General features: G+C 39.9%; 1 protein-coding gene across 1 annotated transcript; it reads left to right on the top strand.

The window, feature by feature from the left end:
* poglut2 (protein O-glucosyltransferase 2) lies at positions 1–26386 on the top strand. The gene is made up of 10 exons (XM_022247704.2): positions 1–506; positions 5247–5449; positions 11594–11802; positions 12711–12788; positions 13333–13505; positions 14830–15067; positions 17928–18137; positions 18979–19068; positions 20192–20296; positions 21653–26386. Exons 1-10 carry the CDS (start codon positions 301–303, stop codon positions 21668–21670), a joined length of 1530 nt encoding a protein of 509 aa, XP_022103396.1. The 5' UTR covers positions 1–300; the 3' UTR covers positions 21671–26386.
* The last annotated feature ends 267 nt before the right edge of the window (positions 26387–26653 follow it).

Below are 26653 nucleotides of genomic sequence, written 5' to 3'. Positions count from 1 at the left end.
ATTATTTTATATGAGCTACGGTGCCTTAACATTGTGCAGTTTGTGTCTATGCTTTATTTGTTTTGGAGGGGGATAAATCAAGTTAAAAGTTGTGCATAAAGCTTGCTTCACCCTCCTTTTAGTGGTATATCCGGCTATTTATCTGCCATGTGTGCGGAAGTTGAAAACAAGGCAAGATGACACGAACGTCACTTGCGTGATCGTTTTCTGTTCTTGGAGGGGGGTTCAGACAATTCTGGTTAAAATTCCGAAAATTTTCTGGTTTGTTGGCTTACTTGACAATCAAATGTGACAACAACTATGTCCAGGATTTCCAGAACATTCGTGGTCACGCTCTTATGCTGCGTGCTGGCCTGCTGCGCTGTCAAAGATGTCGTCACTGGATATGACAGGGAGAGGGTAGTTTGCCCTCTGAAGAGTCGTGTGTGGGGCCCGGGGCTTGAAGCCAACTTCAACGTGCCTGCACGGTTCTTTTTCATTCAGGCTGTCGACTTCGAAAACAACAGGTACGCCCTACTGACATTTTATAATTTGAATACCAAAACGTCTGCTGTCACTTTAAGAGATCATTTTGCTGTTTTGTACGGTAAATGATACCCTTCTGTAGTGTAGGATTTTGACCTCTCTCAGTGTCGGTGGATTGTCACTACACTAGCTAGGCCCCTGAGTGTTTTCTAAGTCTAACATTCTGAAGTGACCTTTTCGCGTAATGTATCGGGAACAGTTCAACTTGTATGTATGCCAACTCGTACACCGACCAACTTGACCATTCCTTTCGAAACAACCTCGTCGCTTTGATTCCTTCAGTCAATACTACTATGCCATACAGTTCTCAGGATCAACCCCAAGGACGTAGCAGGACAGAGTCAGTGAGAGTGTGGCTGTGTCCTTCGCAAGGGCTGTGTGCTAAAGCTTGGATTACTTTCCACAGCGCGTCATTCAGAAGCAGCCTTAGCTTTAGCACGTAGCCCTTCTTCCTACTCAGCTGAACACAGGTACATGTACGTGGCAGACAATCGCGATCGTTCAATTTTTCCAGCATTTTTTATGTCTTGATGTATGAATTAAATGAAATCAATTTTGTAAAAGGCTTGTGATTCACTTTACTACTTCAATAAACTGCTCATTTGGAACTGAATCTCTTAAAAAAAAAAGCCGCCCGCCTGCCCCAGAAAAATGAAAGGGTATGGATGCTAACCAACTAATTTTTTGATATAGCCTAACTTTGTTGGCTGACACATGAGGGTAGATTGAAAAAATTCCCTGAATCCCAAGTTGACAGGAGTCGTACAGTTTTGTTCATTTTGTCCTGATTTTGTCAGGTACAGTCAGAAAGAGTTCTGTTCACAATCTTGACATGCTTGAACTAATTCTAGTATGGTTATTTATCGTACTCCCTCCTTAGTTGATTGGGTGCTATTCAAAAGCAAATCAACTCAGGATAGAGTACGATAAATTTGCGCATGGTTCAAGATTGCGCTTAACAGTTCCATACCCGGACATCACTTGACACCCAGTGCACCAACTCTATGATAGTAAGACAAGTCTAAGAAGAGAGGCTTTGGAAAGACTTCCATATACAGTGTATTTGGACAATACTTGATGCCCTTGTGCACAAACCTATGGGACTTGTCGGAAGTGTTTTCTGAGTAAATGCTTGGGAATTTTCTGTGCTAAGTTTCACTTTTTGGAACATCCTATCACTTTCTGACGGCTGTCGTAAGGGGAAATTAGTGTTGTCCGTATATGGAACTCTTTCCAATGTTTTTAAGTAAGTTTTGAAGTCTCTTTCTGATGGCTGATGATTATTGCAGGAGAAAAATTGGCGATGTCCATAGAATTCCTGTCAGGTACATGTACATGTACAGTGTACATACATGTTCATGTACTTGCTGGTATTTAAGCTGAATTCCAGTCTTTTATAAATCACATGTAAATATGTAGCCTCTTCATGCCATGGATCATTGTGAGGATGAGGTATTTGTAAATAAAAGGTTTTAATTAAAACGCACGTGAGTAGAGTTTCTTGCAAAGTCAAGTTCAGAAATGAACTAAAAAATTGTAACATTCTGTTGTTTCGGCATGCAGGTTTTCCTCAGATCAGCTAATTTCCTTGTTTTCCACTTCACACTCATGCCATTGAAAAACACTGTACAAAGTCTTGTAAAGATTGGAATTTCCTTGTTGTTTGTCAAAGCATTCTGGAGGATTTGGAACAGTAGAACTCAGTCATTTTTCACGTGCTCTGGTTTCTGCATGTTTAGTTGAGTTTGGATTCATAACAAAGATTTCACGGGATCAGTAATGGCGAGCTACATGCTGAGCCAAGCAGTTGGTGGTCATAGTAAAAACCAATTAGCCCTTTACAGGACCCCACATGCAGTAAGCTTCCTGTGGTTGCACCTACATGTATCCCTTCACCTTTTGTCAGTGTCATTCATCCCACACAGAGTTGTCTCTCAAATCCAGTTAACTACAGTAGAAAGATGCCCAGGAAGGTTGAATAAAGAGGCTCAAGTTTGAGTCCCTTTAAAGCATTCATCCGTTGGCGGACACTTTTTGGACACTTTCTCTAATTTATGACTAACATGTATCGTACATTACACTAATGTATTCATGTACCAGTAGACTGGTGGTCAAGTGGCTATCATATTTGGAATAAAACCCTTGAAAGCTCAGCCCTGGTCCAATGAAAGTACACACAACTTCTTTCCTGTCAAATTTGTTAGAGCTTCATGTTTGTCCATTACCTGCATGATGGCAGTATGTACACTGTACATGTACATGTACACCTAAAGGGATTTTACACTGATGTCTGGAATTGGAGAGTGGCTGTGCAGCTGTGGGGGAACCTTTGTGGGTGTTGATTGCTGGCTGTGTGGCCTCCATATCTCACAAGGGGCAAGAGAGGGCAAATGGTACAAGCAGCACTGGCAGATTTTCAACTTCACGTGTGTGAAACCACCTCCATGGTGAAACTTAGCATGAAATGAAGTTTGGTGTAGGAGAGAGTTAACAGGGTTTACATAAATTTATTTTTGTCTTAAAGTGCTGAAGACTGGCATTAAATATACTGGTAGATACATTGTACAGTGCGGCTAAGAATTTTTATCAAGAGTGCCTGCATTTACAAGCACATGGACATGTACACGCAGTAGAGCCAACAGGCTGTGAAAAAAGTGACTTATCCGTTGGTCGTTGCTTTTCAAAGTTTATGTCACATCAGTCAGCAGAATACATATTGTGTGACTTCTGAAAACCATGCATTGGGAGTAAATGTTCTGTCCATGCGTGGCCGTGAAATGAGGTCTATTTCGCCCTCAAATTTCAGCCACTGTGAGTGTCTATGCAGGAAACTAAACTGAGTCATGTTGGGCTTGGGCTTTCTTGCTGACCTTCAGTGCAGCAGGCTGTCTAGACAAGAAGTGTAAACCAGATGAAAAGTAGATCTGGAGTGGAGGTGGTAAACCTGATTGGGCCAAAGGATGTGTGTTGGGGGAACTGTCTCAGGAAAACAGAAGGGTACTCATCTTGGGATGGGATTTGCAGCAGTAAATCAGACCTGACAGAAATGTAATGCAAAATCTGATAGCCTGACCACATGGAATTTCTGCTTACATGTACATGTACATGTATAGAATAATTTGGAAGAAAATTGATCTCTAAGATTACCTAATTGCATATGAAAGTGTCAGCAAATTTAATATCCCATTGATACCTTAAAATACTCTTAAGGGTTGCTTTTTTTGGGGAGGGGACGGACAGCTCATAAACATCTGTTTTTGAAAAGAGAAAGTGCAGTTTAACTTTTCCATTGTACATCCATTGATCTAAATTATTCATCCATCAACTTTGTAAATTTCGTTTATAAATGCCATTTATCGCTGGCGTGTGTGTCACTCGCATTATGTTCAAATAGGAAGTGTTTGTGGGGGTGTACATGTAGAGTGTATCCTGTCATGAATGGGTGCATCCAGTGTCAGGGCATCTCTACAGATTCTGCTGTTCAAGTCTACCTTGAAAACTTACAGTAATAAAAATGAGTTCTCTATGTGTAGGGAAAGACTTTGCAATGATTTTCAATACACGTCTTGTGGATTATATATGTACGGGTAGGCCACATTTTGTTTTTAAATGAGCCACTTACGTGTAAATGTGCATGCCCAGAACAACACTGTTTGTTATGATTTATTTGCCTTCATTAAGACAAATATACAGAAACACATGACGACAGGAACTGAAAACGTGAACTTAATCACTGTTGCCCACAGGCATTCAGTCCCAAGACAAATCCAAGTAAAAGCAAATGGACAAAATATCACAAGGACACACTTACAGGGTACAAAAATAAAAAAAACGTACAGAAAGACAAGTTAAAAATCAAAGATCATTAAAATAAGCAGTTATTTCAGAGATAAAATTACACGTGAAAAGGACTGTTCTTGCGTCATTTTACATTAGCAACATGAATAACAATAGATTGGTCTTTGTTAAAGACAATGATCATGTCGTGTTGACAAAACTTCCAATCAAACTTCAAACAGTTACACATGCACAATAGTCTGTCCTAGCAGCCCAGCCATACATATGCGCGTTTTGTTCCTGAAAGAGCTTGGCTTTATGACATACTAAACTGGCTCATTGGGACTGTACACATCATTATGGTACGTGCATGTACACTGTTGGCTGTTGTGACATCATATGGGTAGGATACATGTAGTTGTATGTTGCTTTACAAGGTCACCTTGAAAGGGGCACAGTGCCCAAAGAAGGTTTTCAGCCCAAGATCTAGACGGGTCATACACTGTACATGTATTTTACTTTTGGACATCTTGTACATACATGTACATGCATATGTACATATACCATTTGGCTACTCTAAATAAAATGTAGAATGTCAGTGCATGTAGAGTACATGTATGTGAAAGCCTGAAACTTCTAAAGTTGGGAAATCTGTCTTTCAAAGAAAACTGTGACATCTAATTGCTCCATTTTCAAATTATACAATCTACAGTGTAAAACACTCCCTTTTGGATATACATGTACATTGTACATGTAGGGTAGTGATTGTATTGCTTCCTACATGCACATTGTACATCATGACAAATCAGCAATGTGTAGACCCTAATTGTAATGGTTAGGTTAGGATAAAATGCATGCTTTCACTTGACATTTCTGACAAATTGCTTGAATGAGGAGCATCATGTACTCTGTTCAGTGATATTTCTGTTGTTGGTTGTTTGCAGTTTTACATACTCTCCTGGACCCAACGCATTCCAAGTGAGTGTTCGGCCAACCAGTGGACGGGGGCGGGTCTGGACGCAGGTTCTGGATCGAAATGATGGCTCCTTCATTGTGCGCTTTCGTCTGTATGAGTCCTACCCAGGGATGAGAATTGAGGTGAAGAGTGGAGACAGACATGTCCAAGGTTCACCATTCCTCATCTCAGGTATGTACAACCAAACAGATGTAATACTCCTGAAAGGTGTGACCTAATCAGGTGTGACAACACGAGTTGAAAGTCACTGGATAACATCTAAGCTAAACTCCTTTTAAAGAACCTTGCGCAATATAGGTCAAGGGACCCTCACCAGTGTTTGCCCATGATGTACATTAAAATAAAGGGCAAAGTTCTAATGCAAACTTAAAAAAATTACTAAAAAATGAAACAACCCCCAAATGGCCTTAAGTTTGACTTTGTTTGATCTGGTCGCAGTCAGGAGTCAAACTCCACTTTCATAAAGTTTCATTGGTTGTTTGTTCACAGTATTGGTGTAAAAGGTTTTGGCCACAAACAGCCACATGCTCAGTGCAGTGAACACATAATGAAATTCTGTGAGTGCATTGGTAAGAAAAATTTCATGAGAAAACAGAGGGGAACACTTGGCTCGGGACTGGAATTGGACTTTCCGTTTGTCACCAGTGATGGAATATTTATTTGTTCAAAGCTAAATAAATCGTGAAAAAATATATACAATGCCTGAATAATTTCGTTATAACCTGAGTAAAGTCCTGTATGTAGAAATACATTGCAGTTGAAAAGTTAAGAACGTGAATTGGGAAATGAAATTTTGTGCAAAGAATTCACTTGCAAACTCACACTCACATTTCACAACTTTCACATGGCATGAAAAAAATTTCCCACTTGTGGAAAAATCCATGAAAATTCTTTTCCACAAAGGGAAAAGTCTAATCAACTTTTTTCTACTTGTGGGAAAATCTGTGAAAATGTTTTCCCGTTTCAGGAAAATTTTCTTCGTGTTTTGTGAAATCAAGATGAATTCCCTTGAAGAGAAAAATTGTGCAAAGAACTTACCATTCACAGGTCAACTTTCAATTGCAATGTACTGCACATACTTGTGTGAGTTTGGAATTTTCTTGTGGATTAGAATTCCTTTTTTGGGGTTTGTGCCATGCTGGTCGGTACTCTGCAGCAGTCCTTACACTTACTGTACATGTAGTCTAGCTTCTGAATTCCTAATGTGCATCCTGAAGGGATGTGACATATTTTTGTTGATTCGACGTGATAAGGAAAAAGGTGCAACTCAAGGGATCAACATTTTTGTTGCTTGGTGTTTGCTGAAATAAATTAATTGCACTGTATGCGTGTTGTTTACTGAGTGTTTTATCCATAAACGTTCCTGGCCTCCTGTTAGAATCAAGTATCTTGACATTGTACATGTGGGGTGTACTACCAAGTACATGTACATCCGCAGATGTCAGGATGTGAACTTCAAAAACAAACTTGTCGCTCACACTTTCATTGTACATAATTTGTGTGGACTGCAGCTGTGGTTGCATCAGACTTGTTTGGGTGAAACTTATGGAGACTGCTCTGTCAATTTGACATAAGTCCAATTTGACATAAGTCCAATGAGGAGAGCCAGTATACTTTTGAAATTATCAAGAGCTGCATCAGTTGTTACAATGTAGTTTTAGCAATACCTGTAGGTTTTTGTAGGGCCAGCTCAGTGGCAGAAGAGTTTCTTTGTCAGTTTAATGTCACTGAAAAGTTCTGTGTGGACAGCCGCTGGAAAGTGACTAAATTTTGATCCAGTAATTTCTCTCCCGGTCATTAGACCGGTGTACGATTGCCACATTTTCCATGTACCGGTACTAGTAGGCTGTTACAAGTTAGAGTGGACAGTGTGTACATGCTTTTATCATACAAACATTTTTTCAAATCCACATTACCATAGAACAAATACTGAATGGTGTCTTCTTCTGCTTCTGAAAGTTTTAACTTTAGCTTCAGCAGGTCTTGAGCAATCCAAGGGCGAATGCTCAGAAGAAAAACCTTTGTGGAATGTGAATAGTTGATTGCAGAAGTTGCTTGCAATTTTCAAGTCCAGTGTGGAAAACTGCAAATGCTGCTATAAATGCAGCAGCCTACGTGAAAAGCCTATGTGGGGAAAAAACACTGCTTTCTGTCAAATGGCCTCCTGGTGGGAGTGTTTGCCAGCCAATTCAGGGAAAAGGGTACACTGACAACAGGGACAAGATGGGTGGAAATTCTGAATCTGCTAATCCTGTGTTTGTGGTTCTTGGGAGTGGGTTTAAACTCTTGTTTGTCTTCTCCCACTCTCTCCATTATCCCCTGGATGTGTTTGGTCAGGAGTTAGCCCAAGAGGTAAATCTGTTTGTGTTATTATGTGAAGACCATCATTTCATTAGGGCAGACTTGCTGTGTTTGTTAAACTCAGTCAGCAGTGTGTCTACTCACAGCCTGAGAAACCACTGCACCCTTACAATTAATTGATGGCTAGATGTCAAAGAGGTTGGCCAGTCCACAGGTTTCACCTAGTCAAACGCTGTCAGTGAAGTGAATGGCTGTGGACTTTGCAATAGTCTCGGCACTCAATGGGTGCCCTCGATTAGCTTCACACTGATTTCTACCTCCATGCACTGAATTTGCACACATGGAAGCCACAAAATGCCCTAACTTAGTCAAACTGAACAACACTCGCATGTTTTTGCCTTATACGTGTATTATGGGAAATAAAAGGTCAAAGGTTATTGTGCTGCACATATTTTTCGAGTTTAAATTTGACCATGCAGATGCCCTAAATGCGCCTAAATTAATTTCATCACCTGCATCAGTGAGATAAAATCATTTAATTTATATCAGATTGTTTGTTTATTTTTGGTACATTTTAATTAGCTGGCACCTTCCTCACTTCAGTGAAAATGTGATTCACGACAGCCACTGTCTGCGATCAGGGGTACTCGTAGCTAGTGTTGGATATCCAAAATTGAGATTATCTACAGGGCTTGGGTGGAGGAGGGGAGGTTTAAAACCAAATCCATCCCAAAACCCAAAACCCAAAACCCCAGCCTCGGTAAAACCAACCTGAACAGACTTCAAACTGAAATGAGCCCCCTCCTCTCCAAAAAGATCTGGCTGGATCAAATTGTGTCATACTTTTCCCCCGTTTTTTGTGTCCGTACTTATCTGCAGTGCATGAAGTCTTTTGGAAAAATCATTGCGAGAACTCAAAATTGTTACAGGGTACTTGTCCCGGTTGGAATCTAGAAAACAATGCCGTGTGGAAAAAATCATCTTGGTCACATGGAGCACTGTGACTGTGCAGTAATAACCCACCTTGTGAATGTCCAAACTGTTTCTCATTTGTGTTTTTTTTGTGGGGGGAGGTTAACGTCAGTTTACTTCAGGTTTTTACCAAGATATCAAACTGACCTGACTTTAAAATTGCAAACACAAAACTCAGAGTGAACCTGGCTGAAACGGTGGGAAAAAACCGACCTGACCCGGGGTCAAGTGGGTTTGGGGTTGGGTTTGCACAACATAACTGGTGGCTAATGCCAGAGGAACACATAGAGTGTATCACATGGCAGTTAATTGAAGGCTCCAACCCTTTTTGACATGTGAATGTACGTGTACCCCTGTATAACAAACATCCACAAGGAATTGTGAGCATGCTCAACATTTGTACGCTTTCATGCCGTAGTCATTTTGTTCTTTTTTTGAAGTAGCTGAAAACCATTCGGACATTGTAAAACAGCTTCACGGTAAACTGTCTGCAGGAAAGAAAAGCAGCTTTTTTTGTGGACAACCCCTCAACTTCATGGGTTGGGTCAGGAAGTTAACGACTGTGGGGGATTGAAAAGTTGTGACTTGGGAGTATGATGTAGGTCAGGTTGTGACACACAAGATATTGCCACCACGGAAGCTAGGGATGATAAGATGTCCAGAGGTGAGAATTACCAGACATGTATTGCATGCAGTAACAGTTGATGAAGTACTGATCCATACACACTGTGGTGAATCACAATGGCCACTGCAAATTCATTCATGACATTACCTCAGATCCCAGATCAAGCCCAGTGTGAAATAAAAGCATCTTTCATGTTCCTCATGACACACCTTCCTTTTCTCTTGTCCATCAATTCTTTCTACTTTGCCTCTTTTAACGTACACTGTAAACCTTGCCTTAAGCACTGGTACTTGACCACCAGGGCAACTTTTATGAAAATTATCCCTCTCTTTATCTAAATAAATGCACTGAGCATGTACAGTAGGCATTTCTACTTTTCTATAGGCTATAGAAATGACATCTCTCGTGTTCGTGACCATGTTCAAGGAAATGCATTTTAATACTTAACACATAATACAAATTATCCTTTCTCTATGAAGGTACAATGTACAGGGTATGGACGGGAAGGTTTCTGATATATGTTATGCAAAACGGGGACAACGTACACATGTGCATTGCACTTATAAACTGTCTGCAGGAAACCACATCATGTAACTGTACAGTGCGTAGGCATTTATGCACTCAAACTAGGGTTATTTGTTATATCCTGCACAGGAAGCAATTAACCGAAGTGCAGTTACCTGTGATCTATAATCTACGTATGCACGATGGAAAGGTCGTTCTGCCCTGATTTTTTGTTTTGATTCCTACCAGAAATTCTGCCATCCCACCCTCACCAAAAAAGAAGAGAGTAAGACTTGTGTACAGTATGGAGATGGGCCATTATCATATGTGAACATGTAATTCAGTCTGTCTTAGAGTAATCACAGTAACCCTGCATTGTTTATGATGCCAAATATTGACATCATTAACCTAAAGTACTGGCGTTTACATGAACATGTACATGTTTTACTATGCACATAGTAAATTTTGGCTGATCTCCCCAACAAATGTAGACAGCCAGACTGACACTTGCAGATAAATGTAACTTCTTAACCTAAAGGAAGTGGCATTGCAACCTGGCCACACCACACAGGAAACAATCCCTTGGGATCACTGCATGGCTGGGCATCTGGTCCGAATACCAAAGTCCTGATGAGATCTGCATGGTGCTGGCAGTGTAGGCTTTGCAAGAGTTGGTGTAAATTTATCCAGTGCTAAAATGATTGGCGCGCCAGTTCTTTAATGGGGCACTGCACCAAGTAACATAAAATCAAGACTGGACCTGGTCATGAAGGTGTTTATAAGTTATTTAGTGACTATGTAGTGTTTGAATGTGGTCCATTTTTGGTAAAAGAAACTCTGTGTGGTCCAAGCATGATCATTGATGGCTTGGTGTACATTGTATGGGTTCAATATGTCAGTGTTGGTCCACAGGTGGATACCACCTGTTCTCTATCAGATGTAGGGTTAGGTAGTCTACTCCTCAACTATTGTTGCCCGGCAGTTTCTGTGGTTTCCTCTAGTTCTGTTGAGTGCACAGACCTAGCCTTGACCAATGATGTCTGCTTGATTATTATAGTGTCCCTGCTGGGCATAGCTGCAGTTGTCTGGGTTTGCAGGATGGCCTACGTATTCACATGTACTTGTACTTTTGTATTTGGGAGAAGATTTTTACTTTTTTTACATTTGGAACCATACAGTAATTTACAAAGGAATTCTATATCAACTGGTTTGCCCTTGAAAGTATTTAAAGTAAAAATTTCAAAATAAATAGTCTACCAAAATTATGTAAACATAAATAGTGTTGAAATAAATGAAATAGTCTTCCAAATTCATATGAAAATAACTTCCAATTAAAAACAGCAATTGACCAAACATGCCTGTAGTGTACCTGTTCTGTTAACATACATACATGTACATTTGTACATTGACAGTGATTTGTACTGCATTCAGTTGGCAGAACTTCACAATAAATAATTACTTAACTCTGTCATTTATATTCCCTGCAATTTCACTTGAAGGTTTTTCTAGAATAAAATTGGAAAAGTAGCATTGTTCTCTGTCTTCTCCAAAAACTACATGCATCTTGGGGTGGTATGAGTGGAGAGCAGAAATAAATGACTCTCATTGTTTGAAACATGAACATCGAACGGTGTGGAGTTGTCATATGTTTTTAATGTATTTGCCCGATGTATCATGGTTGAACCACCTGTTTTATACGAATTCACTTTTTCAAACACTTCTGCTAGCAGAGTAAATGTTACTTGAATTCCATCTGCTAGAATGAGATGATACAAACACATATGGAAATTGAACTTTGATGATCTGGTGAAACAGTGGACACAATTCGGTTGTGTTTTGGCGTTAACATTAGAACTAACTTCAAAAAAGTTAACGGTTATGCTTATGTTTGCTTTTATAATCCTTTGACCCAGATCCTGTGTATGATGAGAAATGCTACTGCCCAGAGCAAATTCAGAGCCAGTGGCAGGCTGATATGCGCTGCAGGTCAGAGATGCACCCACAGATCGAAGAAGACCTGTCTATATTTCCCGCTATTGATCTGGACCGGCTGGCAACAGAGACAGTCAACAGGTTTGCCAGACACCATAGCCTCTGCCACTACAGCATCATAAATAACAGAGTAAGTCATGAACGTGATGTCTTGTACATTTGTATCGGAGGTGTTGTCTGAAAGCCTTCCACTGGAACTGTTTGGAACTCCTCAGCGCAACTTCTGGAATGCAGTGGTATGCTGCTGATCTGTTTGGGCTAACATGGTGTTAAACCATAAGGACTCATCACAGTCGCTACATGTACATGACACTTTTTCTCAGAAATATGGAAATTACACCAGCACGGGTTGGAGAACAGACTCTCTAACGAAGCTATTCATTGGTTAAAATACAATGCAATGCAATTAGCCAATCAGTTTCTAGTTTACGGATAATTGCTCATGCACCACTCTGCTTTTGCAAGTGGTTCATTAGTTGTTGCTTCAAGGTTCAATTGGTCAAAATGGAACAAAGTTGTTGATCATGCTGGAAATTTCTCAATTGATGAAGGCTTTAAGAATTTCAGTTGAATTCCAGATGAAGGCCTTAAAAGTCCATGGAAAATATTGTGGCTCCAAAGTACATGTGTGGTGGAAACAGACATGGCAAAAGTGAAGATAATATACTATTGTGATTTCATTGAAAAACTCAGGATACTCCACATGCACTTGGTGTGATAAATGATCGGAGGATTGAAGGACTTAAAGAAACATGTTCTTACGAAGAACTACCAACGTAACATTTGGGGGGGGGATTTTCTCAACTCTGTCTGTCCCTTGTAATCGCTGCGAAAGAGAATGCGATTTTTTAATGCCAGACTAAATATTCGTGCTGTGTGTTTGCAAAAGTTGAACACATTTCAACTCAAGTGAATTTCACTGCAGACACTGTATCTTCAGATGCACATTGCTTTGTATTTACCTTTTACAAAGTAGACCTTTTAAAATAAAAAAAAAATTACATGCTGTGAAAATTTGTAATTCTATTTGTTCTTCAGATATACAGGAAAACACACGGTGAACATGTTGGCTTCAAAATGTTTTCAGATGCATTTCTACTCTCAATGGCTCGAAAGGTATGCTTTTAGGGATTGTGGTATCAGTTTTTGAATTGAAACGGGATGCTGCCAGATCTGCTACAGTTGAACAAGGTTTATTGTACATGTACTTGAAAATATTTGATGCGTGCAGTTTTATCTACTGTCTTAAACCAGAACAATTGCAAATCACCAAGCAATAATGATCCAAATTTTATAGTGTGATGACATCACACTTTTGCTCTGAAATATGCGAATTAAATCAGCATAAAAATTGAAACAAGTATTAAGTGCCCCCAAAATGGCACAACAAAAATTTAAAAAGAGGGGACAAAAAGAGTATTTAGAAGAACTGTATTAAAAAAATCACATGTATGCTTTCTTTGATACCAGAAATGAGTATTTAGGAAATCAAAATAAGGATGTCAAATGCAACATTTAACTCTCAATATTTTATTTCAAGTTGAACGTGATGGCCTGGTTATTAAGTACTTCCAATGCATGAACGGCAAAGGGACAGTTTCCAGCACGCACCCCCCATCCCTCACTCATCTCTTTTCTGCCTCATCGTTTGTTGTCACAGGTGCAGCTCCCCGATGTGGAGTTCTTCATTAACCTGGGCGACTGGCCGCTGGAGAAGCGAGGGGCTGACCACAGCCCGCTGCCGATCCTCTCCTGGTGCGGCTCAGATGAGAGCAGGGATATCGTCCTGCCAACCTACGACATTACCGAGTCGACACTGGAGACCCTCGGCAGGTGGGCCAATTACAGCTGATTCAATTGACTCTTGAGCAAACAGGTTTCTCTTTCAGGGGGCTAGAAGGTCACCACAAACTGATTGTTTTTCATGATACAGTTGTGGTGGGTGTATGGGGGGTACAGATACGTGCTTCAGTGAGAGTGAAAATGTTTTTACTTTTTTATTCCTATGAGCTCGCACCGGTACATTTCAGCCAAGTCTCCCAGTCCCGTCAAAAGTTTTGGTTCAGTGTAAATTATGAGCCTACCAAAAAAAATACATGTAAGTGACAAGTTGGAGCTTTGAGTTGTGTGTACAATGTAAATCAATAGAAGTCCTCCACCAGTGTTCGAGCTATGATGGGCGGCGCCAGGCGGCACCAGCCGGTACTGCAAATTTTCGCCTGGCTCTTGGGTTCAAATTGGCTGTGCTGCCCAGCACAGATTTTCCCAAAAGTGAAATGAAATATTACTGAAAATGTACCAATTTGATCATATTTCAAGCATCAGAAACCATTGAGAACGTCTACCAGTAACTAGCATTGTTATGAGACCCGGATGTGAAATTATGGGATATAATGTGGCCTCCCTGCACATGTTGGTAGTCTTGGCTCAAGACCAGCCAAACACCAGTATCAATAGCAGTAGCAAATCCAGTCCGGCTATGAGCTGCGAGAGCTCTGCTCACTGCGCTCACTATGCTTCGCAATCCAAAAATTTACCCGGCACCAAAATGGTCCTAGCTAGAACACTGCCCTCCACATTCTCCACCAACATAATGTATCAGGCTGCCAAAGATTCATCAAAACAAAGAGTTCGCCTTGTTCTTTCCAACTTTATTTTTTCAGTGACAGAATTACTGAAAAAGGCCCGTCAGACTTATTTTGTCAGATACAAAGTTTAATTACAGGTTTGGCCCTTACACCGATGTATATTTATAAACACTGTATACTCAGTGCTTGTCCGATATGCTCAGACATGCACGCGGGTTCTGGAGGAAACAACAGACCGCAGTACACTTGTGCTTGTTCTTGTCTCGAAAATGCTGAGGTCAGATTTAATTAAGATGCTGAGGACGGATTTAAGACGGATTCAACTTGTAAAACCCTGATCCATCCCTGACCTCATGATTGGCCCGTCTAAGGAAAACACTTACCACTTACATGTACATGTGTGCCTGTGATGTATGTGCATACATTCTGTGACGTATGTAATTCTTGGTTAATACATTTGGTTTGAGGCAACAGTTGCTGACTGTGATTCAAGTTTAGAGTCTCGGACAGAGCCACACGTATATGTATTTTATAATCTTTTGGAGTCATTCCCTCTTGTCATTCTTCAGGGTTACTCTGGACATGCTGTCAGTCCAGGCCAACACTGGGCCCAAGTGGGTCAACAAGACCAACAAGGCCTTCTGGCGGGGCCGGGACAGCCGTCGGGAGCGGCTGAACCTGGTCAAGCTGTCCCGAGAACAACCGGAGCTCATTGATGCTGCCCTCACCAATTTCTTCTTCTTCCGCAATGAGGAGGCGGAATATGGGCCCAAAGTCAAGCACATATCCTTCTTTGATTTCTTCAAGGTGAGGATGAAATAAATTGGGAGTGCCAAAAGTGGTGGCCTCATTTAGTTCTGTATTCCTGTGTGTTAGTAAAAAATTTTCATCTACCTAAATATTTTTGATAAGATGAAAAGATGACCTTTTTTTGATGTTGAAATTGCTGCTCTCTTTTGAAGTCGCCAGACATTTTTTGTTGGTCTTTTTCTCAAAATAAGCACTGTGGTCTGGCGTAATTTCCTTCCACTTAAAAAGAGTTTCAACAGGGTAAAAGCAGTGACATAACCACTTTGGCATCTTTTTTTTTTACAGAGAGGGTACGATGTAAACTTAAATGTTTTTAAGTGCTACATGCATGAACAGTTCACGTCCATAACGTGTGCAGATTTCAGACTGGACAGTGTTGAATTAAACCCTTATCTTAAATCAGGGGTGTGAGAATTTAGCTTTTTAGCTGATTTCGGCTTTTTTGTGTACATGCTAACCCTGAATTTCAGCTATTTTGTACACCTGGTCTGTATAAAAGTATGGGAACGTTTTACATTTCAGCTTTTTGCTAGCTGTTTTTGGCTTTAACTATAAGTGGCCACTCACATCCCTGTTAAATGGAGCCACTTGTACATGCAAAACCTACTTAACCTGTCAAAAGCTGAAGTCTTTCTAAATAGTTGCAAGGGAAGCCTCAAAGACGGATGCAGTCATTTTTTTTTCCCAAGATGCTTTTGGAAACCTTTCCCTTTTAAGGCCAGGTATCCTTACAACAAAATGGAATTGCTACGACTTATCTGCTTCCTGAAGCAGATTTCCCACAAAAGGAATGATATTTAAGACATGTTTGACTACTCAATAATCGAAAAGAATTCTTACGCAAATGAATAAGGCCTTTGTGCACGATACTGGTTAAGCTGCTTGACTTAAAAGGTGTTAGTCTGAATTGTTGCCGAATTTAACAATTGCATAAATCCGTCTGTAGCTTTAGAATTGCGTGGACAATTGTAGACAGACCTGCAGCTTGTACATGTACATTGCACGCTGAAGTCTATTGTGTAAATGCTAGGCTTTGGGCAAATCCCGCGCATCATATCAAGAGATTTCCCTTGATTTGCCTATTGTTGTAATTGCCTGTGATCCTATTATTCCTGAGCATGGGGAATCGGAGATTTTCCCCGAAGATTTGTGAAATCTGGCTTGAGCTGCATGTAATCCCCTAAGCTGTATTGTTGGATGATCTGGTCTCATAGTGAGACGATCTTTGTAACATGTACCTGGGCATGTCCTCTGCACACAGAGCAGTCAGTCTCTACAGACTTGAATCCAGTATTGGATGGGTTGTAAAGTTTCAGGTAACAGCACTGACTTTGTTTTTATCTTCAAACTTTCATTAATAAAAGGCCTTGCCTAACATTTGAGGCACGGAGTTTGGCCAGGACTTCAGTGCTTACACTGCAGCATGGGACACAGATATGTTTCTTTTAGCGATGCACCGCCGTGAATGAAATACTTGTGTAATGATCCAGTACAGTATTTGAAAAAGCAAGCTCATGTGGGAACAAAACAAGCAGGCGAGTCCGTGTAGGGCCACACTGTTCTATGACAGATCTCGTGCATTTGAGTGACCTCGTGCTTCATTTTAGGCATGCACTGTTGGAATACCGAATTGGTCATTTCTGATCTGCCCTGCCTTTCCACTGAATTTGCATTGTACATTGTCTTAAGATACTAGACAGTGAGAATTTTTGGTTTATTGCAAATGAATGAATTTCCGTTTTGGTTTCACATGCAGTAAACTAGGACATGAAAAGTTACGGTGTAATATTTGACCTTTACTGCAGTTTGAAAGGAAAGTCTTATTACAAATCTTGGTGTAACACATTTGTTAACTGAGAACAATCATTGCTAAGTCTGTTGAGTATGAAAAATTAGTCACACATTTTAGAACCTAGTAAAATTAAAATCTAGGTGTTTTTAATGTTTTTTTTCAAAACGCTAAGTTTATGATCACATGCTTATGAAAACAGTGAAACTGGCGTCCTTGGTGATCCTTACACCATTAATGGGGACGCCAGTTTTAAATTGTCTCTTAGAACTGCCAGTGTTTGTATAGGAGTACACCTGACAAACTTGGCATTTGATGGAAATGATGCTAAAGTTCCCTCGCCCATATTTACACAGGCACTTGGTAATTTGTCTTTCCAAAATGTGGAGGCTGTTGTTGCTTTAGGGATTACACTTTGTATTCAAGGTCACCTATGATCTTGTGGATATGGTGGGATTTTCGTTCCCATCAAAATTTTTTTTCTAGGTTGACAGTTGCTCTTGGATTGATTGATATGTAGGATCCAAATGTCAAAGGTCAAGGTCATTTTGGTTGGAAATGGCAAACAGCCGCACTCCTCCCAAATTGAAATGTCTGACAATTTGAGACTCGGGGACATGGTCTTATTTTATCTTAATCAACCAAAAGACTGAGACAAATTGTAATGTGGTGTTCTCATGATTTGTGATGCTGAGTCAAGTCATTCCATAACTATTCACACCAGTACAGATAGGCACTTAGTTCTTTGTGTACCGGCACTTTGGAGCTGGGGCAAGCAGACTACAAGTTGGGGGGCATTGTTCAGTTCTTTGAGTCCGTAGTGGCAATTACAAATTGAGAAACGTTGAGGGTATTGCCTGTCTTCGTGTGCAGGTACGTATATATGTGTCTTATGAGGTTATTTCACCAGCGTATAGAGTTTGACAAGTTCATAGTTGTTTTTACATCAACCGTGGAACTGGTATCAGATGAAAAAATAACAGGATTACGGAAAAATTGAGCAGCTCCTATATCACTAAAGAAATTAACATGTATTAATATTATCTCCATTTTGGATTCATTCTTTAGTACAAGTTTCAGATCAACATCGATGGCACTGTGGCAGCCTACCGGTTACCATACCTTCTCAGTGGTGACAGCACCGTCTTGAAGCACGACTCTGTCTTCTATGAGCATTTCTACAAGCAGCTGGAGCCCTGGGTGCATTACATCCCATTCAAGAAGGACTTGAGCGACCTGGTGGACAAGATCAAATGGGCGCAGACACATGATGAAGAGGTAACCTTGAAGGCTAATTACATATGCTGTCACACTGTGTGGAGGTCAGTAATTCTCTTGAAAAAATGTATTTAGTGCCAATGAAAGTTAAAAGGAGACTGCATGTATCTTGGGTATTGGGGACAGCAGTTTTTGTCCCTCTGCTATGCTTCATTGATCTGGGCCATCACATGTAGGTTTTGTGAAAATATCGAAACGGATGAACTGATTAAGAATTGACAAATTGACTGTGGCTAGACAGCAGTCACTGAGAATTGTTGCACAAGAAATCGTGATATTCTTGAAACAAACCTTAAGAGCAAGTAACATGATCAACATACCATCTTGGAGTTGGCAGCAGACAATTTGAGGTGACTGTGATCCAAGTCTTCTGTTCCAAGTTCAAAGCCGAATGAACTTCCAAACCAACTACGGCACGTTGTTAAATCAACTTATACTCCCAGTGTTGCTTCTGTTGGCACACATATCAGAGGAAACCCCCCGCCCCCGGACATCTGAATACTTTGGTGAAGCTCACAGTTCAGTCCAGTGGTGAGGGACAAAGTAAATCTGTAAATAAAGTATTCACCTACAAGAAGTAGATCATAAGCTACTAGTTGGCAGTTTCTGTAGTTGCATGCGCTATTTCAAGTTTAATCATTTGGACATGACTACCGGTAGTATTCTCATACTGTTACATCAGATTCAGAATGTTATTCTGTGTGAACATTTCTTTTCAAATTAAACAAGCAGTAGTTCATTTTTTGCCATATCACCTGAAAACTTATGTAAACAACCATATCCTGTCCCCTTGCTGTTGAGTCAGGCCAGTGAATTACTTGTGGTTTCTGTTTTTTGTCAGGCGAAGACGATAGCCCAAAATGCCCAGCAGTTCGCAAGGGAACATCTGATGTCCAACAATATCTTCTGTTACTACTTTCAGCTTCTTCAGGTAAATTTTAAGCTGGTGTCACACCTGCTGAGTGCGAGTAAAAAAACCCATTGATTTGGGAGAAAGAAGAAGGTTATTTCTTTCATGTGCTCATCAGTAGTTACACTCAAGAACCCTGGGGATTTTGATAGACATATGAAGGTTGAAGTTAGCTGCAGTTGTTAAAGGTTCCCAAGAGTTGAAGACATGTGGCCTTGTGTGAAGAAGGTGTGTACATATGCAATTATGCATCCTTTTATCTGGGCTGTCTGCCAAAAGTTTGTTTTGATCAAGATATGATTTGAAAGAAAAGAATTCCTTTTGTGCTGTGTGCTCAGTGCACATGCAAAAACCCTACTGATCTGTGGAACAGTCTGATATACTCTGTGAATACGTGAACCCCCTGCCTACAGGTATCAGTGGTGGGGACTGCATGTGTTAAATAATAGTTAGTATGGGGATAAACCAGTTATGACGACAGAGACTTGTCTTTTTAACACAAAATAGTGTTGCATACCTACTCTGGACATTATTTTTAAATTAAAGAAATCTTAAATGAAAATAGTGATTTTGTCAGCATGGCGAGCTCTACTTTTAACTTAATTTCTATTCGTTTCTTTGATTGATCCCATACTTGGGTGGGACTTGAACCCACGATCTCATTTTAGCCCACATGTCATGTCATTACAAATCCAGCAGTATTAAACAATAAGCTGTCTGTGTACAGTACAGGCAATTCACAATACAGTGCATCACCAAGAGGTTGCCATGGAAAGGCCATTTTTCACAGTGCATTATGGGAAATGATTGACAAATTCTACTGGCTGGCTGCACACAGGGAAGTTAAATTATTCCTGATGTTTGCTGGTCAGGGAAGAAGATTCACAGTTTTAGAGCAGCAGTTTTAATGAATCCTTCCATCTTTTCTTTTGCATGGAGTGTCCCAATCTAAAATATTCCCCCAAGCTGTCTGGTGACATACACTCAAATGCAAATGATGCAATGCGACCATGCTTCTGTCAACCGTAAACTTGATTAATGGCCTCTCCGCATTGACCTCTCGTTGGTGCATTGTATTGTGAATCGTCAGAAGTATACCTCTCAGCCAGGTACTGATTACTGAAGTTTGTCTCTTCAATAACAGGAATATGCTAAGAGACAGACGGGACCCCCAGTTGTTCGTGAGGGTATGGAGCTCGTGGAGCAACCACAGGATGGCACGCCATGCCAATGCAGTAGACTAAGCCCGGTGAGTAACTTGGTGCCCCCCCCCCAAAAGACCATTGTGTCGTTTGCCAGACAGAAAAGCAGTCAGGCAATTTTTATAACACGACCGCATTGATATTGTAACAACTTGCTTTATATGCCCTTCTGCCATGCAGCACCATGTCAGGTTGGCCCTGGTCACCACACTTTTAAGTACTGTAACTGAACCAGCCACTTTCACTTAATGAGATTATTGCTACTTGTTACTTGGTCATGGGGACTACACCCTTTTACCCCTTGTGAATGCAGTCGACTCGTGGTAATATGAGCTTGGATAAGCTGAGATTCTAGTTAAGATGAGCATATTTTGCCAGTCCCGACCAAAGTGTGTACATTCCTACAAGGAATAAAATCTTTAATCCAGGCTTGGGTAATATGAGATTTCGGTTAAGACAAGCACTTTCCTCCAGTCTGGTAAGCACGACCATTTTGAAAACAACTTGTCAATCAACGAACCCATTTAATACAGGCACTGTTATACTGAGCGTGGTGATAATGGTCACTAATCCACGACTGTGGTTTGGGGCATTTTAGATTCCTGAGCGATCAAAGGGTTCTGTTATTTTACCCGTGAATGTCCTTTTGGAAGTGGAATTTACGAGTTTTAAATCCCAAAAAGTTAAAAAAGCTTCATTTCCCACTAAAAACATTATCCAGGCCCAAACCTACGCCCCCTATTGTCCACCAAAAATTCACTGGTTTTTTCACTTTGTACATGTATAAAATTGTACCTGTTAAATCGATCACCAACTAAAATGTCAATGTACTTACATGAACATGTACGTGCGTGTTCTCTCGCAACAGCAACCACGCCATGCAGGTTACATGGTTTCGGCTATGACTGGTGATGAGTCTGCTTGCCCTGTTGTGTTTTATTGATTTTCTGCTTCGGTCTTCTCAATGACAGTATAATACATGTTTTATTACAACTCTTCATTTAATCTCCATGTACATTACACATTCAAAAAGGACATGTTCAAACTGTTTTGAAAGCAAATTCATTACCCGTTTCGGACAAACGACACATGCGAGTGGGAAAATACTGTTTGCTTAAGACGAGGTTCCAGATAATACAAGATAATTAAGTAAGTCCCGAGACCCTTGTATTAATGAGAGTCAACTGTAACTAGAGACCGGTGACTCAGATGGGACCGTTGTGGCTTGAGTATTGGACTAGAGAGATGGCATATGAAATAAGACAAAGAGTGAGCGGGACTACGTGTATACGCTGAAAAACCCCAACAAGGCATTTGACTCAGTAATACTCAACTATTGATATTGCTCACTCATTTGTAAACTCAACGATATTGACGATGGGTTTGTTTATCCTCTGTTGCAGGCTCATGAAGAACTCTGAAAGCCAGCTTTGCCAAACTAGGCTGCCTGTTTTCTTCATAAATACTGTAAAATAAATATTTTTATAGACCATTCTATTACTCATACCACCGATCAGACAGCCTCACTGAAGTGTTTTTACAATGCGCCGTGATTCCTTCACAATGACACAACTCATCTTCATCAAAAGTAAGAACATCATAGTGTAACATACATTTTGTTTATCTCACTGAGAAACAGTCTGAAAGCATTTTAATTGGTGTTTGTTTGCAGTTACACGACAGACTAATTTTTAAGGCAATGTAGTGATTCTCACTTTGATGGAGGTTTTCATTCATTGTTTTGACTAGTGTGTCATAGAAATCAACAGATGACCCAGAAAGTCAACCAGGATTCCTTAGTCAAAACAAAGAACACAACTGTAGCTTCTATATAGACCACTGTACCTTTTTTAGAGATAAAGGTTTTGAGTAACTACAAACTATTAGTGTAAATGCCCTATGCAAAGATTCAGACTATTTTGAACATTTTACCTCAAAGTATTTTTTAAGTAAAAAAGACTTACGTGATTTTGATGCTTAACTTAGCGTATATACTTGTATGCAGCAGTTCACCACTTTACACTCTGAACAATTTTGTCTATTTTTGTGAAATCGACTTATTTTGTTTAAGATTTTACCCAGACTCCTGCTAGGTTTGTAGTGTACTTGAGTTGGATACCGTCAAAGAATATGTAACATTCAGGGTCACAAGGGCATTTTCACTGGAGAGAAGACACATAATCAGACCTGTCGACATGCTACACTCCTCCCTGAGGTCAGGCATTACCACACAATAGATTCAAAACCTAAATGAACTGAAGGCTGATTGAAATACCTTTTAATCTATTGTGTGGTAATGCCTGACCTCGGGAAGGAGTACGGCAAGGTTGGCAGGTATGCATAACATATGTGATGTCTCCTGGTCAAACAGTTGGAGATTGTTAAGACACTTGGGGGCAGCAAACACAACTTGTCCTTTTCTATTTACATCACGTTTGAGCTAATGTAGGCGTGCCCAAAATTATGCAAACAATAATGGATGGGTCATGTATGTCACCACCAAGCATCTCAAAAGTCTCCCATTTTGCAGTCTTTGTTCTTGAAGTGGGCATCAGAGCAGAGCACAAATCATGTTTCATTGATTTCAATACTTATTTAAACAAAAGCATTTAAGAAATAAAAATGGAAGTGTAGACTTCTGTAAGGAGATTACTGCGGTGGAGCTGCAATCATGCATGCATTCCTGAACTTGAACATGTGCATTGCTGTGGGCAAATCCTGACATTCTGTGGTCAATGAGGCACTCAGCTTGCTTGTACAATCTGCCGGTAAGTATGGTAGAACAGCATTACATGTAATGGCTTCAAATTCTGCTGCCAATTCCACAAAATTTGGCATCACTTTGCACACTTGTGTATTTAGCCTTACGCCAAATTTGTGGCACAGTTGTGCATTGTACTTACGGTCAATTTCAAAAACAATTACATTTCTCATATAAACCTTGCTATGTTGAGTCAGTGATTAGCCTTAACTGAAAGTGATTAATTGGTAAAATCATTCACTTCTAGTTTGTTTGGTGCACCTTATGCCACCTAGGATGATTGAGTATGCGGTAATTTGTACAGAGTGTGGAAGGACGCAATGCATGATGTTTCCTGACATTTATCATAATTGATTGTGCAACCTACACATGAAAATGTGGCATAAGTGAAGTTGTGCCATGGTGTGAGGTGTCGTGATATCGGCTGTTGGTCGCCGAATAAATCTACAGCCATAGAAGTGATGGCAAGGAATGGTGTTGGCCTTCAGGCAGTCACAGTCATTGTATTTCCCATGTTTAAAAGATCATGTAAATACACTAGGCATACCATAATGCAAAAATTCTTTGCAGTTGATCATACAAAGAATGTAGTACGTACTTTTTTATTTTTGCATAACTCACCAACTTTGTACATAATGTATGTATTTTGTGGAACCAAACAAATGCCATGTATGCACCAATTTTCTGGTTGTACATGTCACTTGTAACTGACTGAACATGTACTTTGATATCAAATGCCAGTGTCATTCAAGAGCAATTTGGTTTGGAAAAATGTTTTCATAAACTCATAAGTGTAGTTTAAAATACAATTTTTTACTGTAAAACAGTGGACAGTAGAAAGTGGTTCAGATAGGAATGGAGGATATATTAAAGTGATGAATGATAATCAGTGATGTCTTCAGCTAACTCTGCGGGAAGAGTTACTCTCGTGACATTATGCCTTCCTTAGAAAACTGTGTCTTGTGCCAAGCGTGAAAGAGCAATCAGCATAAGTTATGAAATATTAAAGTTTCCTGTCGCATCAACTAGATGACTAAATGTAATAATATTGCATGCTGTCTGTGGCTTTGGCTGTAAGGAATATTGTATTGGTGTGATTGCAATATGCAGCCCATCAAACATGAGTTAAATTCACAAGGTCAAAAACCATGGCCAATGCAAAGTATGTTTAACTGACTCATCAAATGTGTGGTTTGTTTGGCATGTGCATGTACTTGGCAGCAAGTGCATTAACATTTCATAAGTTTCATTTATTACCAGCATGTAACTTGCCAGCTATGACCGTTGTGACATATAGGACACTTTATTAGTTTTTTTTTACCTTTTCCTACATAGTACGTCAAATAGTCTGCTGTGCATGGTTGGTTAATGTCTATCCCTTCACGCTTAAACATTTTTATCAGTGGGTAGAGTCACTGGTATCCTTTGGGTGTGAATTTACATTGGGATTAATGTGTACTCAATTTTGCATGAAGACTAACTGGCACTTTACTGCGGAATTGTGCCACTGGCACACATGTAGCTATAGACCCTTAGTGACCTTTTTACCTGCTGCACAGCAGTTCTTTTCTGAAATAAAGGTCCGACTTGAGGACAGCCCTTAAAGAACAACTGAACATTTCCAGGGGTTCAATTGCTGTGAACATATTATTTGAAGAATGGAATTCTCAGGGTTTATTATTCAGAAAATACACATCGAACAGAGGTGAACAATTTTGACATATCTAAGACGCTGACCTGTAACTAACATACTTGTACTCTATCCTTTCAAGCAGGTGGATGTAATTTAGTGTTTGCCGTACACGTTTTCTGATTGGACCAGTTCACCAAACCACTGAATGTTTGTGTCACAGTTGTGGATAGAGCACAATGCTATGCAGTATGCACGTGTGTGGTTTTGTTTCAAACAAGTCATTTGGTATTGAGTCACATGATGTCAGTCTGTTGCTATGGTGCTTCAATTTTGAATCGTGATTTTTTCATCTTTCTTCCAGTCTCATCTGGAAAGTTTCCAGCAAACTTAACTGGTCACGACTTAAAGCTGAATACCGATGGTAAACAAAAGTAAACATTTTCATAGAAGAGTAATGTGTGTGTGCACAGTGTGTGTTGCAGAAACTTGTGACCTTGTTAGTGTAGTTTGTGTTGATGGTTTGGTTATGGACGCGAGCAGTGACAAATCGATGAGTATCTACTGGACATTATGGTTTAAACAACTCCAGAATAAATAATTCGTGGTGTGCAACATGAAAGTACACTTTGAAATGTAACCTTCTTTTTCCTATGCTCACAGGGTTCCAAGCTAGTCTGCGTTAATTTTGAAAAAGAAGTGTTGGCTAAAAAGGGCATTTCATATTTTTCACATTTTATACAGTGATGGGGCCTGCATGTGGGAGCCCCTTTAATATTTTCTTTACTTTGTAGATAAAACTTAATGTCAGTATTATTTGTATTTATTTTTTTTTTATTTTCAAAATGTCAGAGCCAAATTTCACGTAGCTGCTTAACAGTTAGCAAATAAATTGTACCGACTATAGTGGAAAAATTTGCTAACCTTAAGTAAACACTTTCACGGTGGTTCTTGGCCTGGTTGTACATCGGTTGCATGTGCGTAGGGAGTTTTTATTGTTTTGTCACTGTATGTTAAGCAAATTTTTCCTCCAAGTTTACTGTCTCCATGAAATACTGTTATTGTCAAATTGTGTACTTGGCAGCACCGTGAAATTTGGCCTCGATGTGAAGTAAAATGTGATATTCAAGTTATGTGATAAAAGAAAATGTCTTGGGATATTTTACAAGTTCAAAGACAATATCTGTGTTATACATGTATAGTCAAATCCTATTCTGTGCCCGCGTGCTAACTCAAATGCGAAGTCATACAGTAAGATTCAAGCCTGGATAGTTGGGCTGTGTTGACCGAATACTTATTATAATATGCAGCATTTTACTGTCATCAAAGGCTCACACATTCAGATTACAGTGTCCAATTTTTCACATTCAGTGTCTACTGTGCAAATTAGGCTGTCTGAAGTGCTCGGCCATGGCTTGACTAATGTGTATGTCTATGGAAGCTACTAGCTTGTGGCTTTATGCATTCCCCATAGGCACATGTGCTATTTCAAGTCAGAGCCAAGTAATACGGACATGGCATAGTGTTCGAGTTTATTCATTGGACTCAGAACAGGAATCGACTACAACAGAATGGATTAGAAACTAACATAAGGTTTGAATAATATTTGATCTTAATTACAAGTAGTTGATAACTCGTGGTTTGGTTTTATGATTTTTTTCCAGATTGTTCTGTAAATGTAATCTCTATCATATTCACATTGGTGCTTTTTTGCATAATAAACTCGGAGCAAAAAACCAAACAAGACATTAATGGTGGACTGCCCTGTCTTTTGTGAATTTCTGGAACATCTTCTGCAAGCATCTTTGCCTGTTACAATCGGCCCTTGATGTTCTTAGAAGTATCTCACTCTTTGTCATTCCTTGATGATTTACTGGATCACCCAGTGCTTGTTTCTGTGTTAATTTTAGTTTTTATTTGCTTCCTAGATCATGTTATTCTGAATAATGGGAGGCACAGGGGGACTTTTTAAGCGATGTTTCAAGAGTATGTTACTTACAGGTTTTCCTTGCA

Source organism: Acanthaster planci, linkage group LG06 (genome assembly GCF_054643075.1).
Source record: "Acanthaster planci isolate LZ-2023a linkage group LG06, COTS_SCS, whole genome shotgun sequence".
Lineage (NCBI taxonomy): Eukaryota > Metazoa > Echinodermata > Asteroidea > Valvatida > Acanthasteridae > Acanthaster > Acanthaster planci.
The sequence above is the reverse complement of the archived record's forward strand: the minus strand, read 5'-3'. Positions and strand labels throughout refer to the sequence as shown.